The sequence below is a fragment of the Rattus rattus genome, chromosome 4, assembly GCF_011064425.1.
Source record: "Rattus rattus isolate New Zealand chromosome 4, Rrattus_CSIRO_v1, whole genome shotgun sequence".
NCBI classification, from domain to species: Eukaryota; Metazoa; Chordata; class Mammalia; order Rodentia; family Muridae; genus Rattus; species Rattus rattus.
In genome coordinates, this window is record NC_046157.1 from 82862846 (window position 1) to 82879004 (window position 16159).

The 16159-nt window shown below is 46.2% G+C and overlaps 1 protein-coding gene across 6 annotated transcripts in view; it reads left to right on the plus strand.

The window, feature by feature from the left end:
- Positions 1 to 3755: 3755 nt before the first annotated feature.
- Positions 3756 to 16159, plus strand: part of Ubr2 (ubiquitin protein ligase E3 component n-recognin 2) — a 79076-nt gene continuing 66672 nt past the window's right edge. For 3 of the 6 annotated variants that reach the window (XM_032900594.1, XM_032900593.1, XM_032900597.1), the window contains exons 1-2: positions 3757 to 4196; positions 12349 to 12608. In XM_032900594.1, the coding sequence (XP_032756485.1) occupies positions 4119 to 4196; positions 12349 to 12608 (338 nt within the window). In that variant the 5' untranslated portion in view covers positions 3757 to 4118. Of the gene's footprint in view, positions 4197 to 12348; positions 12609 to 16159 lie in introns of all 6 variants that reach the window. The other 3 variants (XM_032900598.1, XM_032900599.1, XM_032900596.1) reach the window with 2 other exon arrangements.

Below are 16159 nucleotides of genomic sequence, written 5' to 3' on the forward strand. Positions count from 1 at the left end.
GGTGGGTGGAAGTGGGAACATCTTCATAGAAGCAGGAGTAGGGGGAAGAGGGTATGAGAAAAGGGGGGAGAGGGGGTAACTTTGAAATGTAAATACGTAAAATATCCAAGAAAAAACCATAAACATGTCTCAAACCTGATCTGGGTGGGAACTTTTGTTTTCTATGCAAACCACAGCTTTCTTCTGGGAATACATTAGCATTCCTGATAAATATGCAAAAAATTTGTAGCACGTGTGATAACTGGCTCCATCCTTTTCCCAAGACTTACTTATTTATCTTTGTAACAACTCTGGCGGCTTTGAATTTGCTAAGTAACTGAGGGCAGGGATCTTCCTGCCTCGACATCCCAAGTGCTGGGCTTATAGGAATGCACACATATGCCACCTTGGTAGCCTTGAAGAGATTTTTGTTTTAAAGACAGATTTTCTGTGTGTAGCCCTAGCTGTCCTGGAACTCATTCTGTAGACCAGGCTTGCCTCAAACTTACAGAGGCCGGCATCTGCTTCCAAAGTGCTGAGATTAAGATAGATTGATTGATTGATTGGTTTTTATCTGTAGAAGTGTTTATTCTGTTCTAATCATGCCTCATGGATGTTACCTTCTTCTTGGTTTTATGTATCTCTGTCCTCAGAATCCTCCCCCTGTGTCTCTGTCTCCCAGAACTCCCGCCTTCTATTTCCTGCCTCAGCTCATTGGCCAAAGGCTTTTTTTATTGACAGGTAGATGCTTTTACACAATACACAAGAGATTCTTTGTATCACTGTGTGTGCCTGGTGCCTTAGGAGTCACCAGATCTCATGGGACTGGAGCTATGGATGGTTGTGAACCACCATATTGGTTCTGGGACTCAACCCTGGGTCCTCTGTAAGAGCAACAAACAGCCCTAACCACTGAGCCATCTCACCACTCCCTCATTTTTTTTTAATTAAAAACTTATTATAATTGTGTGATGTGTGCAAATGTGCACTCATGTTATGGTCAGAGGACAATTACTGGAAGTTATTTCTCTCCTTTCACTACAGTCTCTGGTGATGACACTCCAGTTGTCAAGTTTGTGTGGCAAGCTCTTTTACCCACTGAGGGATCTTTTTTTTTTTCTTTTTTTTTTTTTTCTTTTTTTTCCGGAGCTGGGGACCGAACCTAGGGCCTTGGCGCTTGCTAGGCAAGCGCCTACCACTGAGCTAAATCCCAACCCCCATTGAGGCATCTTATGAGCACAGTAGTTGTTTTGTTTTTGTTTTTGTTTTTGTTAAGTTAGGAGATCAAAGCCAGGACCTAGTACCTGGTAAGTAAGGTCCATTTCCAAGAGCAGATTTTCTTATATGTGTGAAAAAGGTTTATTTTTCTAGTTAAAAAATAATACTTTGGGTTGGGGACATGTGTGCTTGTGGAAGGGCCTAAACCATCTGACCGACTTAAGGCTAGCCTTCTTCCTCTTTGCTGAGGGTTATGAATTCAAGGCAGACTTCCAAAGAGTGGATGCCGACTTAATTACTTTTTTGTCGTTGTGATAAGATATCACGAGCAGAGCAACTGATAGAAGAAAGGGCTTATTGCAGCTTATGGTTTCAGAGGGTGAGTCCACGTCATGGCGGGGAGCCTGGAAGCAGGTAGGCGTGTTAATTTGTGGAGCAGTAGCTGAAAGTTTACTGCTCATCCACAAGCAGTAGGCAGAGGTAGGAGCTAACTGGGAATGGCAAGGGCTTCTGAAACCTGAAAGCCCCGCCCAGTGACACACCCTCTGCACAGTTCCACCAATGGGGAACCAAAACATTTAAATATATGTGCCCCTAGAAGGGCCATTCTCATTCAAACTACCACGCGTGCTCTTCCAGGACTCCTGACTTTGGATAATAATGCCTTTGTGTCCCCTAACATCAAAGGTATCCACCAAAGCTCCTCCCTTTGGCTACCAGGCTCTTAAGACAATGGATTCCAATTTATAAGAGTTGGAAAAGCATCTTGACAGAGAGACTGGAGTCAAGACAGGATGGATCAGCGATGGACTAGGACCACACCTTGACCAAGGCCGCCCTTGTCTTAAATATAAACCTCATTGTAGCAGGAATGCCAGGGTTGCCTCCATGTAAACGCTGCGGGGTGTGCAGCTGCAAAGGCATCTCCTGCAAGAAGACCTAATTGAGGACTGCCTGAGAGAGCAAGCATGGCTGGTGCGAACAATGTCAGCCAATCAGGAACTGCTGCTTAGAAGAGATGCTTTTTTTTTTTTTTTTTTTTTAAAGATTTTATTCATTTATTATTACATATAAGTACATTGTAGCTGTCTTCAGGTACACCAGAAGAGGGCATCGGATCTCTTCACAGATGGTTGTGAGCCACCATGTGGTTGCTGGGAATTGAACTCAGGACCTCTGGAAGAGTAGTCGGGTGCTCTTAACCGCTGAGCCATCTCTCCAGCCCAAGAGATGCTTTTTTGGGACCAATGGAGGCGTGGGTGGAGGATATTAAAGGAGCTTGTAGCGGTGCTCTGATGAGCTTGCTGCAGCATTTCTCACCTACTCCTGGAGTCTGTGTTGTTGACTCTTTGCCAACTCACTGCCAAGCCCCAAGGGCAGGTAGGGTCAGGCAGAGAGCTGTCCAGGGCACAGGCAACACCTCATGTCAGGACTCTGAAGGTGGTGAACTCGGGAGTGGGCAGGGGGTCATTGGACATTTTTGTCCCTCTTCCCGATGTGGCTACATCGAATAAGCCTCCTTTCTCTACCTCTTCGTTATTGCGTATCTTTTTAATTGCCATGTCGAGGATACATGCTTGAGCCTAGCTTGTTAGAGCTGCTGGCTCCAAGCTCTCACCCTAACAACACCAGTACAAAATATCAGCCTCTTCCTACAGGGCAACTAGGGTTTGTCTGGTCATCTGTGAGAGCCTAAACTTCTCCACGAAGACAATTTAAAAGGTATTTAAATGCATGTCACAAATTACAGTCAGTATATATAAACCTCTGATCGATCTACTTTTAGATCTGCCTCTGTCAGTTTAGTTTTAAAGCAACGCAGCTGAAAAATATCCAGTATTTCTGCTGCTGCTTTGTGGCCTGCCATTGAACCCTAAAAATTTTTTTTCCTTGACCTTTTGAGAAACGGCAAAAACAATGGCAGTCGCAGCTCTCGCCCGGGCTCTCCCTCCGCGCAGCCGCAGGACGCAGGCAGGCTGGACGCGGAAGTAAGCGCGCGCTTCCAGGGTTGTTTTACTCTGAGAGTCGGTCTTTAAGTTGACTTGTTAGACTCCTTTTCTGTTGCAGCAAGACTTAAAAAAGAATATATATATATATATATATATATATATATATATATATCAGTCAAATGGTCATAAACTAAATTTCCTGCAAATGTGCCTTAAAACTTTTCAAAATCTCGGTACTAAATACACCTCGGTGACTAGTGCCAGGATGACAAGGCATTAGAACCTCCGGAATAGAACGCGCGATTCATTCATTCTTTTGACAATTGAGATACCAGACTTTTGACAGACAGCTGAGTGGATATCGCGCCTGGAACGTTTGTTCTTGGTGCTGGGGAGATCAAAAAATGACAAGAATAAATGAGACTAAGAGACTAAAACGAGAGCTCAAACGTTATTTCGCTCTTCTGTGGTCAAGCCCACCTCACGGATTCTAAATTGTCTTTTTCCAGGCTTCCGCCAGGGGATGGACTACAACTCCCATGATACTCGTGCGCCGCTCCTTATTAGAGGCTTCGCTTCTCTCCCTGGCCGCGCAGGGGACGACTACAGTTCCCAGAATGCTCTGCTCTCCCGCTTGGGTGTTTTTGCCCCTCTCTTGGCGTTGAACGCGGTAGTGGCCATCCGGAGTGCCAGGCCTGGGGTTCTCGGTGTCCTTCCCCGGGTCACGGGCGAGGAGGCGACTTGACTTCTGGGCGCCGAGCCCGGGCGCGCGCGCAAGCGGCTGCCGTCCTCGCTGCAGGTTCGCGTCCCGCTTTGCTCCTTGCGCAGCTCGGCTCGCGGCCGCCGGGACGGCCCGGGACTGACGGCCCCGGGACAGGGGTGACCGTCGCGGCTGCGGGAGCAGAGGCGAAGCTGAGGCCCGGGAAGAGGCGACAGCGGCGAGAGCACCCGGGGAGAGGAGGAGGTGAGAAGATGGCGTCGGAGATGGAGCCCGAGGTGCAGGCCATCGACCGCAGTTTGCTGGAATGTTCTGCCGAGGAGATCGCAGGGGTGAGTGCGGGAGCCCGGGAGGAGTACGTCCGGCCCTCGCACGCCGCGCCCCGGGGGAGGAACAGAGTCCTGGAAATCCGGGAGCCCGGCACTGACTTCGGGTAACAGCCGCGCTGGCCATGTCCTGTGGGGAAAGGACCCAGGAGGCCATCGAGCCTGCTCTGCGCCTTCGGTACTCAGATCCTCCTTATACCCGGCGACTCTACTACAGTGCTTTCATTATCCCTAATTACCTTTCACCCTCCATTAAGTCGACAACACTTGGGCCTTTGCCCTATATGCTAGCTGCTGGAAGATGGGAGGAAGCAAGCCTCTTCCTAACGTTGTGGTATAGGCGCCCTACTTATCTTCTGATTCCTTTTCTTGGGATAAGCGGAGCAGTGTCCGCGCCGAAGCATTCTACCCTCACCCAGCTCCAACTTTGTTGCTGGGACTGCTGGGGAAGGGGGTTGGAGGGTACCCAGGCTGCAAACAGCACAGTCCGACATTCCTCCCTCCGTGCTTTTTTTTAAAAAAGTTGTTTTGCACTTGTTTATCTCGTTAGATGGCAACGTTGGTTGCCTATGTGTACTAGTGGTGTCTCGGCATGGAGGGTGGGAGATTTTTTTTTTTTTAAACTACCCAATTTTTCTAGGAGTTGGGAAAAGTTGGACGAAGAACAAACATTATATAACTTTGAGAAAGCAGCTTTGGATAACAGATGCAAACTCATTAGGGATGATAGCGTTGATCCCAGCCTATCAGGAGCCCTTAGGCCCTCAACCTAAGCCCTTCAGGACATAGAAAGGACTTAAAATGTATTATGAACAGCGCTGATACAAGTAGCAAAGTAAGAAGACAACAACTTCAACAAACTCAGTGTCAGTCTTTTGCCAGTGAGGGCAGGGGACACCTATCAGAACGGATTGTCCACAGCGACTGGAAATAGCTCAGACAATTGGAGCTTAGACTCAGAGGCCTCCAGCTGAAAAAGCTCCCAGGAAATGGGTGACTGTTCAACACATCGTCACACTGGATGTTAGGGTCAGTAAGTTGGGATGTGCAGCTGGTGACGAATCTTTGGAGTGAGCTGATGAGACTTAGATAAGTGTAGGTGGAAGTGACGGGGAGGGGTGTGGGGGTAATTTTTTTTAAAAAATACATTGTTGCCTGATGAGTTTAAGTTTTGGAATTTTTTTGGTAAGGCTAAGTAAGGTAGGCGTGCAGTCTGTTTTCCTGTACTCTGAAGGATTTTACCCCCCATCTGCCTTTGACTTATGAAAGACATCTGGAAGAGAGAAAAAGCCCTGTTATAAGAAAACAGGAAAATAAAGACTAAGTGACTTGGTATCTTATTCTAACTGTCAAATCTGCTTGTGTCGGAGGCAGGGGGATTTTGTTTCCCCCCTGACCACTTAGCTTGTTGCATCTGTTGCTGATGGTGACAGCAGCTGTGTTACCCCCATTCTGACAGTGGTGAGGTATCCTCAGTTTGCCGAGGATCCTGAGGAAGCCCAGCGCCGGAGGCTGTTACTCCCAGCTCGCTGAAAATTTCAAGCATATGGAATGGGGGAAAATAAGAGAAATGCAACAAAACCTTCATTTATTTTTTTTATTTATAATTATGTGTATTTGTGTATGTCTGTGTCGGGGTATGTACATATTCCAGGTCCCCTGGAACTGCAGTGACAGACGCTAGCATGAATGCTGCTTTGAGAGTGGTCTCTTCAGCCCCGAGCAGATCTTCGTTAACTTGTGCTGACTCTGAGTTTGAGGAGATCACCATCTGAGCTCTCTTTACTTTTAAGCGCTGTTCTATATAGATTTATGAAATTAAACTTGAGGAGATGTAGTCTGAAGGCCTTCAAATAGGGCAGGTGCACACTAGGATCGATGCTGTTATGTCTGGAGGAGTCTACTGGGTGCATTTAGTCAGGATGCCAAACTCTTAACATTGTTCTTTCTGCTTAGGCCCCAGCCTGACCCTTGACCACAACTGAAAATTTTAGTCAGGTGTGGTGGTTCATACTTTTAAATCCATTGCTGCTCAGGCAGAGGTAAGCGCATGTCAGTTTGAGGCTACGTGGAGTTCCAGGCCAGCCAGGGCTATTTAAAAAAAAAAAAATCTTATTTTCAAAAAGTAAATTTTAGGGGTTGGGGATTTAGCTCAGTGGAAGAGCGCTTGCCTAGCGGAAGGCCCTGGGTTCGGCACCCAGCTCCGAAAAAAAAAAAAAAGAAAAAGAAAAAAAAAAAAGTAAATTTTCGAAAAGATGTAGTAGAAAACGTATTTATTGCAGAATTTAGACCAATTTAGAAAATAGATAATTTTCTAAGACCAAATAATTCCATTTTAACTTAGTAAGTAGCGATGCCTTTTGTGTCATTTGGCTTTCTGTGTGTCCCAGGCTAGCCCTGAACTCACAGTCTTCCTGCCTTAGACTTCCAGGTGTGACAACCACACCTGGCTTATGAGTAAGTATCAAGTCTTCAACACTTGATTGGCACAAAAGAAAGACTTTGTGATCCCATCCTTTTTAACCAAGCTGACTCTACTGTTGTAATTTTAGAGGGGGCCAGTGAAGCCAGCTGCTGTCAGTCTTCTCCTTGATGTAATTGATGAGTATGATTGATTGTTCCCATATGCTATCATGGGCTTAAATTATCATTTAAGAAGTACATGTATTGTTTTCTCCCAAGCCTAAAAAGAAATTCAAGCTGTGTTGGATGGTGCAAATCTATAATCCCAGCACTCAGAAGGCTGAGACAGCGGGGTTATTTGGACATTCCAATCAGCCTGTGCTACCTAGGGGATTCTTGTCTCAGAAAGGGCGGTGGGGAGAAGGAGGGAGAAGGGGGAAGAGAAGAGGAAAGAAATTTGGAGCTGGGTAGATGGCTCGTTCAGGCACAGCAATGTATGGCTGTGATCCCAGGAGAGCAGGAGACTGGAGGATTCCTGAGACTTGCTAGCAAGCTAGTCTGGCCAAATCAATGAACTCTAGATTCTGTGAGAGACTTATTTAAAATAAGGCAACGAGGAAGACATCTGATGCTCCCTCCTCCTGGGGCATGCGCGTGTGTGCGCACACACAGAGCAAATGAGAGGCTGCAAGCATTTCTGTCATGAGCTTGAGTTTGTGTCTGTATGTGGTGTGTGATGAGTGGATGTGGGTCCACCTGCGTGCCAGGCTTTTTTGAGGAGATCATAGAATATCACGTGGGCTCCATGCTTTCCTTCCATCTCTTTTGTGGACTCTGGGGATCAAACACAGGTCAGCAGGCGAGCTCCTTTAACCAGTGGGCTCTGGCCAGTACTCACTATAGACGTTTTGTGTAGCGTTGTGTGCGTGTTGCTTCTTTCTAGCTTCCCCTGGTGAACGACGCACAGGGTTGAGGAGCCTTCCTGGAGTTGGATGCTCATGAAGTTCCCTTTTATGTTTTCATCTCTCTTCAGATCCCCAAGCTGTAAACAACTGCTAATCTATTTTCCATCTCTGTAGATTCATTCTGAACATCATATAAGTGGAATCTTATAGTTTATTTTGTGATACCTCCTTTCTTTTCACGGAGTTCATCCGTGTTGTAGGATGCATCGAGACTTAATTCTTTTTTATTGCCAAACGGTAGAACCTTGTGCCGATGGATACAGCACATCTTACCTGTTCATGAATGGAGAGATATCTGCGCTGGGTGCTGTTTGGATCTCTGGAACGTGCTACTGGGAATATTTGTGTAGATGTGTGTGCACGCTTTGATTTCTCTTGGCGGTGTCCCTAGGAGGAGAGCTGCTGGGTCATATGTTAATATCTCTTTTGAGGAACTGCCAGCCTGTCTTCCAAAGTGGCTGCCGTGTTTTATACTCAGCAGGGCAGGAGGGACCGTGGTTTTCTGCATCCTGGCCAGCTCTCGTCTGCTTCTGATTGTTGCCGTGATAGTACGTGAGGTGAGGAGGACTGTCTCTCTCGTGATTGGTGATCACAGTGGTGAACACATGCCATGAGCTTGGTTTCTGGATCTTCCTACCTGTTTATTAATGGAGCTCTCCTCCAGCTCTCTACTCCATCTGACCAGGAGGGTTTGCTATTTCATAGCTGCTAGCTCGCAGGTTGCATTGTAGCCTTGTTTGAAAGCAAACCAGATGTGCTTGAGGATGCGAACTAATTGGCTATAGAACACTTAGAAACGGTAATGAGGAGGCCAGCCCCTGGGGACTCTTTTGTTTTTGTGTTTATGTTTTTATATGCTCTGAACCCTAAGACTTTAACCTTCAATGATAGGAAGGCTGGGAACGTTTACTCAGGTGGCATGAGGTGGCAGTTTCTTTCTTTTCTCATGGGGACTTATTGCTCTAGTCAGAAAGGACAAATGAAAGCACAGTCAACTTAGAAACCCCAGTAACGTCCCTCCCTTGGCTGCAGGAGCAGGGGAGAACTGATAGAGAAAACTGTTGGTTTTTTTTGTTTGTTTGTTTGTTTGTTTGTTTTTCTTTTTCCCCAGAGTTGGGGACCAAACCCAGGGCCTTGCACTTGCTAGGCAAGCGCTCTACCACTGAGCTAAATCCCCAACCCCTGTTGGTTTTATTACTTTGAGAAATGTGTGAGCAATCACTGTGAGGAATATTCTAAAATTTTCTTGCTTTGTATAGTGATGCTAAGTTTAATCAGATTATGGTGTCTGTAATGGAGTTCAAATACACATACTGTGCGGCTTTGAATTTTTCCCACAGCAGTAGTAAACTTGTGCATTTGTTATTTGGGCAGTGCTGGGTGTTGTGCCCAGGGCCTCATGTTCTGTACTAACTACCGAGCAACATTGCCAGGCCCGGTCCTTGACTTTCTAGACTTGACATATGGGTAACATATGTCAGCCTTTTTAGCTAGGTTCTGAAATAATAGCACATGATAAAATGATATTTAAAATTAGACACTTGTTTTACTAATGCCATGTTTTGTGTAAGGATAACAGCCTCAACTTTTTTCTTTCCTCTAAGATGTATTTTTAATTTTTAGTTATGTATATGTATCTGTGTGTATGTCCATGTGTGCTGGTGCCTGCCCTTAACGTCGTCTGCTTCCCGGGAGCTAGAGCCACAGGTGGTTGTGAGCTGCACTGTGAAACTGTGGAGACTGAGTTCGGGGTCTGTGCCGCAGACTCTCCCCAGGTCCAAGCTTCTCCTTTGACCTTTAGGAGTAGATAGATTTGATACATCTGCTGTTGGAGCCACGATTATTAATAAAACATAACTTCTTCTAAGAACCATTTTACAGTGCTGTAGAAGTAAGGTTTTAGGAGAAATCCAGCATAAAGTAAAGAAAACTAATTTTTTTCTTTAAAAAAAAATGCTTTTCAGGAAACTTTTCATAGTGCTGTCAATTAAAATTGTATTCAGACGTTTTACTTTTTCATTCATAAAGAAAAGGGCATAGGCCTTTGATAATCCTTATTCTTTGCTTGCCTGACAGTGGGTAAACTATTGGACCTTTCCCCTTGGATGTGACAATAAAGGTGTCACTTAAAACTCAGTGAGTGGCTATGATGGCTCCTGCCTTTCATCCCAGCATTTGGGAGGGAGAGCAAGAGAATACTTGAGAGTTCCAGGACAGTCAGGGCTGTGTAGACGGGACCCTGTGTCAAGAAAAAAACACAAAACAAACCCCTCCGTGAGTAGGACCGCACTGTCCTCGTAACGGTGGACTTCATGTGAGCGGGTATGCGTGCACGCTCGCTCACCTGTGCATATCCTGCCAATGCAGCATTTTGGTTTAGAACTACTCTTTAAAAGGGGAGAATCATTAAGATCTTGGGATGGTCTCCTAAGAAATAACTATCATTTTAAAATAATTTAGTCTCTTCCTGTCCCTCTGAAAGCAGTGTTTGGAAAATTCACTTTTACCTAAGCAGTAAAAACTCACATTACAGCCTTTCTCTCAATACCATTCCCTATGAACCAAGTGTTTAGATTTTTAGCAAAAGTTTTCTGGAACGTGAGAGTGACTAAAATGTTAATATATGGGGTTGGGGATTTAGCTCAGTGGTAGAGCGCTTGCCTAGGAAGCGCAAGGCCCTGGGTTCGGTCCCCAGCTCCGAAAAAAAGAACCAAAAAAAAAAAAAAAGTTAATATATGCCACTCATGGAATTTTTGTTGTTCGTTTTTGTTTTTCGAGATAGGGTTTCCCTGTTAATAGCCCTGGTTTTCCTGGAACTCCCTATGTAGACCAGACTGACCTCAAACTCTCAAAAGATCCACCTGCCTTTGCCTCTTGGGTGCTGGGATTAAAGCCATGAACCATAATCCCTGGCCTACCTCATGAATATTTAAAGTGTTACTATTAGAAGGAAATATGGGGGTTGAAGTTTCTGTAGATAATAGTTAATGAAGGCTTTACATTTACTTTTTAACTTTTTTCTTTTTTTATGTGTCTGGGCATTTTGGAGTTTAGAGGAGGGCATCACATTCCCTGAACTGAATTACCAGTTGGTGGTTTGTGGGCCACCACTTGGGTACTGGGAACTGAGCCTGGGACCTCTGAGCCAACTCTCCAGCCCCTTCAGACTTCCTAAGGTGCTAGGTTTCATCATAGTCCCTTGAATTCCTGACCTTCCTGCTTCCACCTCGGGTGTTCTGGGATTACAGGTACACGTCACCATGCCTGGCTTGATTAGGAGTCTTTTTATTTTCTTTTTGACTTTCAAAACAGGGTTTCTCTGTGTATCCCTAGCTGTCCTGCAACTCACTCTGTAGACCAGGCTGGCCTCAAACTCAGAGATCTGCCTGCCTCTGCTTCCCAAGTTCTGGTGTGTACCACTACTGCCCAGCAAATAGGAGATTTAGCAAGACTGGTTGCAGCCCTAATAAAGGTTGGGTCTGAGGCCTTGTTAGCACACAGGTAACTGTGCTTTAGGAGAAAAGGGTCATTTTACCTCACATTTTGAGGTTTATAATCTTTTTCTTGGCTTAGAGGCAACAGAACACAAAGACATTTATGAGAATAAAGAGCACAGGGGCAGAGGGCAGGCATGGGGGGGAGCAGGAGGTGCGGAGGGGGAGGGGTTGATAGGGAGGGCAGGCATGTTGTGGGGAGCAGGAGGCAGAGGTAGGGAAGAGGAAGTAAGGATTGATGGGGAGCAAGGGTTGATAGGGAGGGCAGGCATGGGGGGGTGGGGAGCAGGAGACAGAGGTGGGAGTTGGGGGAGGCATGTGGGGCAGGAGGTAGGGAAAGTCAAGCAGTGACTGGGGGTTCAGAGGTTTTAATGTTTATAGATCTACCTGACCCACTCCTTACCCCTCCCCAGCCCTACACCCCCACACCCCTGCTTTCTTTCTGTGTATAAGTACAACAGGAGTGTAAACAAATTCGCAGGGATTCACTGGTGCTCAGTGTTTTAAACCTGACAAAAGGGGAGGGAGGTGGGAGATGGGCTGAGAAGACACCTTGCAGGAGGCAAAGCAAGTGCTCTTGGTGATGGTGGATAAGGAGTTGATTCGGCAGTTTGAGGATGCCTGCCTGATGGCTGAGTGAAGCAGAGAGGGAGAGATCTTCGCAGATTTGGATGGCGGTGGGAGACTAAGAGTTCAGTTTTGGGCATTTTGACTGGCACATGTGAGATACCCAGGTATACTAGAGTTGGAGCAAAAGGTGAGGCACAGAAAAGGGAGGTATTTGTTCTGTTTTGTTGTTTTCTGTTTGTATTTAGTGGGGAGAGCCAAGGGGAAAGGGTTTGTAGGGAGAGGTTAGTCAGGCTCGTGTGAGATGACACTTGTGTGCATGCGTATACACACCTCTCCTATTCATCTATCCCTGACCAAAACATCCCGGTAACAGTTGGAATAACGTTCAAGCAAAGCTTTAGATCCGATGAGCATAGCAGCTGGGATCTGAATAAGCAGAGTGTGTTGGGGGTGGGGGGTACAGGGCACATATGTCAAGGCAAAGGGACAACCCAGTGGAGGCTGTTTCCTCCCTCTTCCTTTATGAGGGTCCTGGTTTGAAATCAAGTCATTTGGCAAGCACTTTTACCCATTGAGCCATCTCACTGACGCAGATGAAATTTAATGTACAACAGTATAATCAAAATATGATTTTTAGTAGTAGTAAAATTAGTTTCTCAGCAAAAATGAAGTTGGGTATAATTACTCAAGCTAACAGTCAGTTAACCTTGTTTTCTTTTTCTAAAGAAATGGCTGCAAGCAACCGACCTCACCAGAGAAGTATACCAGCATTTAGCCCATTGTGTGCCCAAAATCTACTGCCGGGGCCCCAACCCTTTCCCTCAGAAGGAAGACACACTGGCACAGCACATCTTGCTGGGACCAATGGAGTGGTACATCTGCGGCGAAGACCCTGCGCTGGGGTTTCCAAAGCTGGAGCAGGCGAACAAGCCTTCTCACCTCTGTGGCCGAGTGTTTAAAGTAGGGGAACCTACCTACTCCTGCAGGTAAAATCTACAGCTCTCCTGTAAGACCTCAGGGTTTATTTCCAATTATAAAATGTATGCATTTAAAAGTCTACTGTTTAATAAAGTAATTTGGAAACAAATATTCACAGAATGATTTCCCAGTCCAAGAAGCAGCCTGTCAGCAGCACAGGAGAAATCTGGCGGTCCCTATGCTGGCTGCAGTTCCTCCTGGCCCTTCCTGATGCATGGTGCTCACAGTGATTCTTTCTGATGGGGCCACTACTCCAGAACTGGCTGTGGAACCTCGTCGCATCGGCACCTTTCTCTCCTGTCTCGTTACTAGCGTTGGGGTGCTTCTGTCCTCTCTGGCATGGTGCGGTGCCATAGCTTCCTGTATTTGCTGTGACCTATATGGAGAGCTAGCCATTTCTCTAAGGAGTTTCTTAATTGGGAATGGTAGAAAGTAGGATATGTTGGCTGCATGGGCTTACTGATACACGATGACCTTAAAAGATTGGTGAAATTGAATCTGTGAGAAGACCGAGAGTAATGTGCCCTGACCGGTCTGACTTTCCATTCTGAATATCACCGTTAACGCGTTTGTCTGTCGAGAACTTCCCTATGTGTAATAGGTATCGAGTGTGCATGTATGTATGGACAGACTACCTTAGCCATAAGTATGCACACATACACACAAAAAGGCATCTATGGGCTGGTGAGGTGGCTCGGTGGGGAAAGGCGTCTGCTGCTAAACCTCCAGGGGAGACCACTGGTAGAAGGAGAGACCTCCACACATGCTCTACGGCACTCAAAAGCCCACGCATGAGTGCCCAGGCACAGAGTGAATGACTGATGAAAGTAAACATAGAAGCCGGGTGTGGTGCTGCACGCCTCTCATACCAGCCTTTTGAGTCAAAGGCAGGTCCAGCCTGGTCTACATAGTGAGTTCCATGCAGGACAGACCTTGTCTCAAAAGAAAGAAAAGATATATGTACGCAGATGTAAAGTTTCTGTTTGACATAACTTAGCATCTTTCCGTTGAGTTTGTGTGGCTAGATAATGTCCCACTGTGCAGATAGACTGTTGATAGAGACCCTGTTTGACTTAAAAAGCACTTTCTTGTAAAATTCAAATTAAGGTAATTAAGGTGTCTGGGTCTCTATGTTAGTTTCCCCTCATTAGCGTGGTCGGAATATGAATTCTGATTGTTAGATTGAATTCTTTAGTATTCTAGAGATCTCTTTGTGTATACTGCTGACGCTTAGAGAGCAGATCGAGCTCAACCTTGTGATTTATGAATATGGAAGCTGCATTCAGTGCGTTTCACAGTGTCCTTTATACCCAAAAGGTACAAGTCCAGTCACACATTTGTACGGTTTTTAAATCTACAGTCTGACTACGACCCTTGGTTTTTATTTGATTTTTTTTTCTGTGATCTTGACACTTTTGAAGATTACAAACTAGTTATTTTGAAAATGTCCTTCCAGTTGGGTTCATCTGGGACATGATCCTTGCACTTTTGGCCACCACAGGATGAGGGATCTGACCCTGCGTGGCCTATGGGCCATTGATCACCTGATGGTGATGCTCTCTCTACCATGAGGTCACTTTCCCCTGTGAGCCAGAGTCCTGTGGGGAGCTTTGTCCTCTTAGCTGCCTTTTCTCTCCACACTCTGAGTTTCCTTGTGCTTTAATATTAGTGGCGCTCTGGGGCTTGAACCTGAAATGCACTGACTGTTGTTGTTGTCGTCTTGTGCTCCCTGTCCTTGCCTCCTGTCCACGCCGTCAGCTCTCGTTTACACAGCTCGGGTTGTCACAGTGTTTGCTTAGTTTCTGGCACAAGATGCCACGATGTTGTCTCGGATTTCTCCCAGTCTGCCTGAAATCAACCATTTTCCCAAGAAACTGGTTTTCTTTGTAGTTTTAATTAATCCATGTGGGTTCTTTTCTGAGTTTGTGTAGTCTCTGCCCTGACAGAAGGAACTTGACTCCGTCATTTTTCTGTGTGTGGCCATTGTTTGGTTCTTGCCACCCAGCTGTGTGTGATCACCCTTCTTTCCATGTGCAGGACATAGCCTAGCCTTCCATGTGTCTCTGCTGGACGTCAGCCTTGACCGGAACTCTGAAGCCTCCTGGTTGTCTGCCTGTTAGATCAAGTGTCTCTGTGTGGTGCTCTTTGTTACACAGCCCTGTAGGAAGTGCTCAGAGGTTAAGAGCACTGACTGCTCTCGCAGAGGTCCTGAGTTCCATTCCCAGCAATCACATGGTGGCTCACAGCCATCTGTCATGGGATCTGATGCCCTCTTCTGGTGTGTCTGAAGATAGTGACAGTGTACTCACATACATAAATAAAAAAATAAAAATAAAAATAAAACTTAAAACTACATCCAATATAGAGGAAAACTCAGATTCAGTCTCTTACACACACACCCCCCCACACACACACACATACTCCTCATCTCAAACAGTTGTCACAGTTCTGAACCCCCTGTGTTCGGGAGGGTTTGCGTAAGAGTCCTGTGACTCTCCTTAGTTAACTTGCTGCATGGAATTGTATTTCTTGAGCTACTGTAAATCATGTTGCAAAGGATATAGACAGCGTGATGTGCAGGGCAGGATATGAGAAGCAGGGCGTGCCTCCCTCCGGGTGCTCAGGCTTCCGTAAGCTCTCCGTGCTGCAGCCTTTCTGGTTTTTATGGAATATTCGTGAAGCTCAAACAATCATGCAGGGACGTGATTAGACAAAAGGGTAAGGCGTGATGCTAATAATAGACTGAGTGGTGAACCCAGCAGAGCCTGTCTGTGGATTCTTCTCGGCCTCTGAGCATTTCCTCTAGGTGGTGTGGGGCAGGATCTCTTCTGGAATCTCCATTGGATCTACTTAGCCCCTCAAAGGCTGGGATGAGTGTACACCCAGTTCTGGTGGCCCAGCTTAGAAGGGAAAACAGGTTTGGCAGGAGAAGGTGGGAAGGAGTTTGCTTTCTGAGGCCTGAGGCATCTCGGTGTTCTTCCAGCACTGGGAAGGCACAGTGGGCCGTGTCTCAGCAGGCCTCTGACTGCAGAGCCCTTTCTCGTGCTTCCCGACTGCTCCTAGTCCATGCACCAGTGCGCTAGGAGTTACTCCCATGTAATGAATGTGGGAATGGGCCGGGATTTTGTTTTTTCAGCTAAATGCAGCTAAAGTCAAATGTGTAGATGTTTCCTTTTTGTTAAAACTATCAAGGAGGGAGGCTGGAGAGCAGCTCAGCAGTTAAGAGCACTGTCTGCCCTTGCAGAGGACGCAAGTTCCCCTCCCAGCATCCATGTTGGTCCACTTGAAACCACTCGTAGCCCAGTTCCAAGGAGGCCAACTCACCTCTGTCCTGTGCGGGCTCGTGCACTCAAGTGCGCACACCCACCTTTAGATGCACAGAAGTACGGGTAAGTTAAGATACTCACACTAGATACTGGAAAACGTGTAATATGCTGGCAATATGCTCAGCAAGAGGAGGTCTGTGTCATCAAGCCTTAGACCTTGAGTCAAATTTTCAAGACCCACATGATGGAAGGAAAGGACTGACCTCCACAAGTGCACTATGTACATAGACATG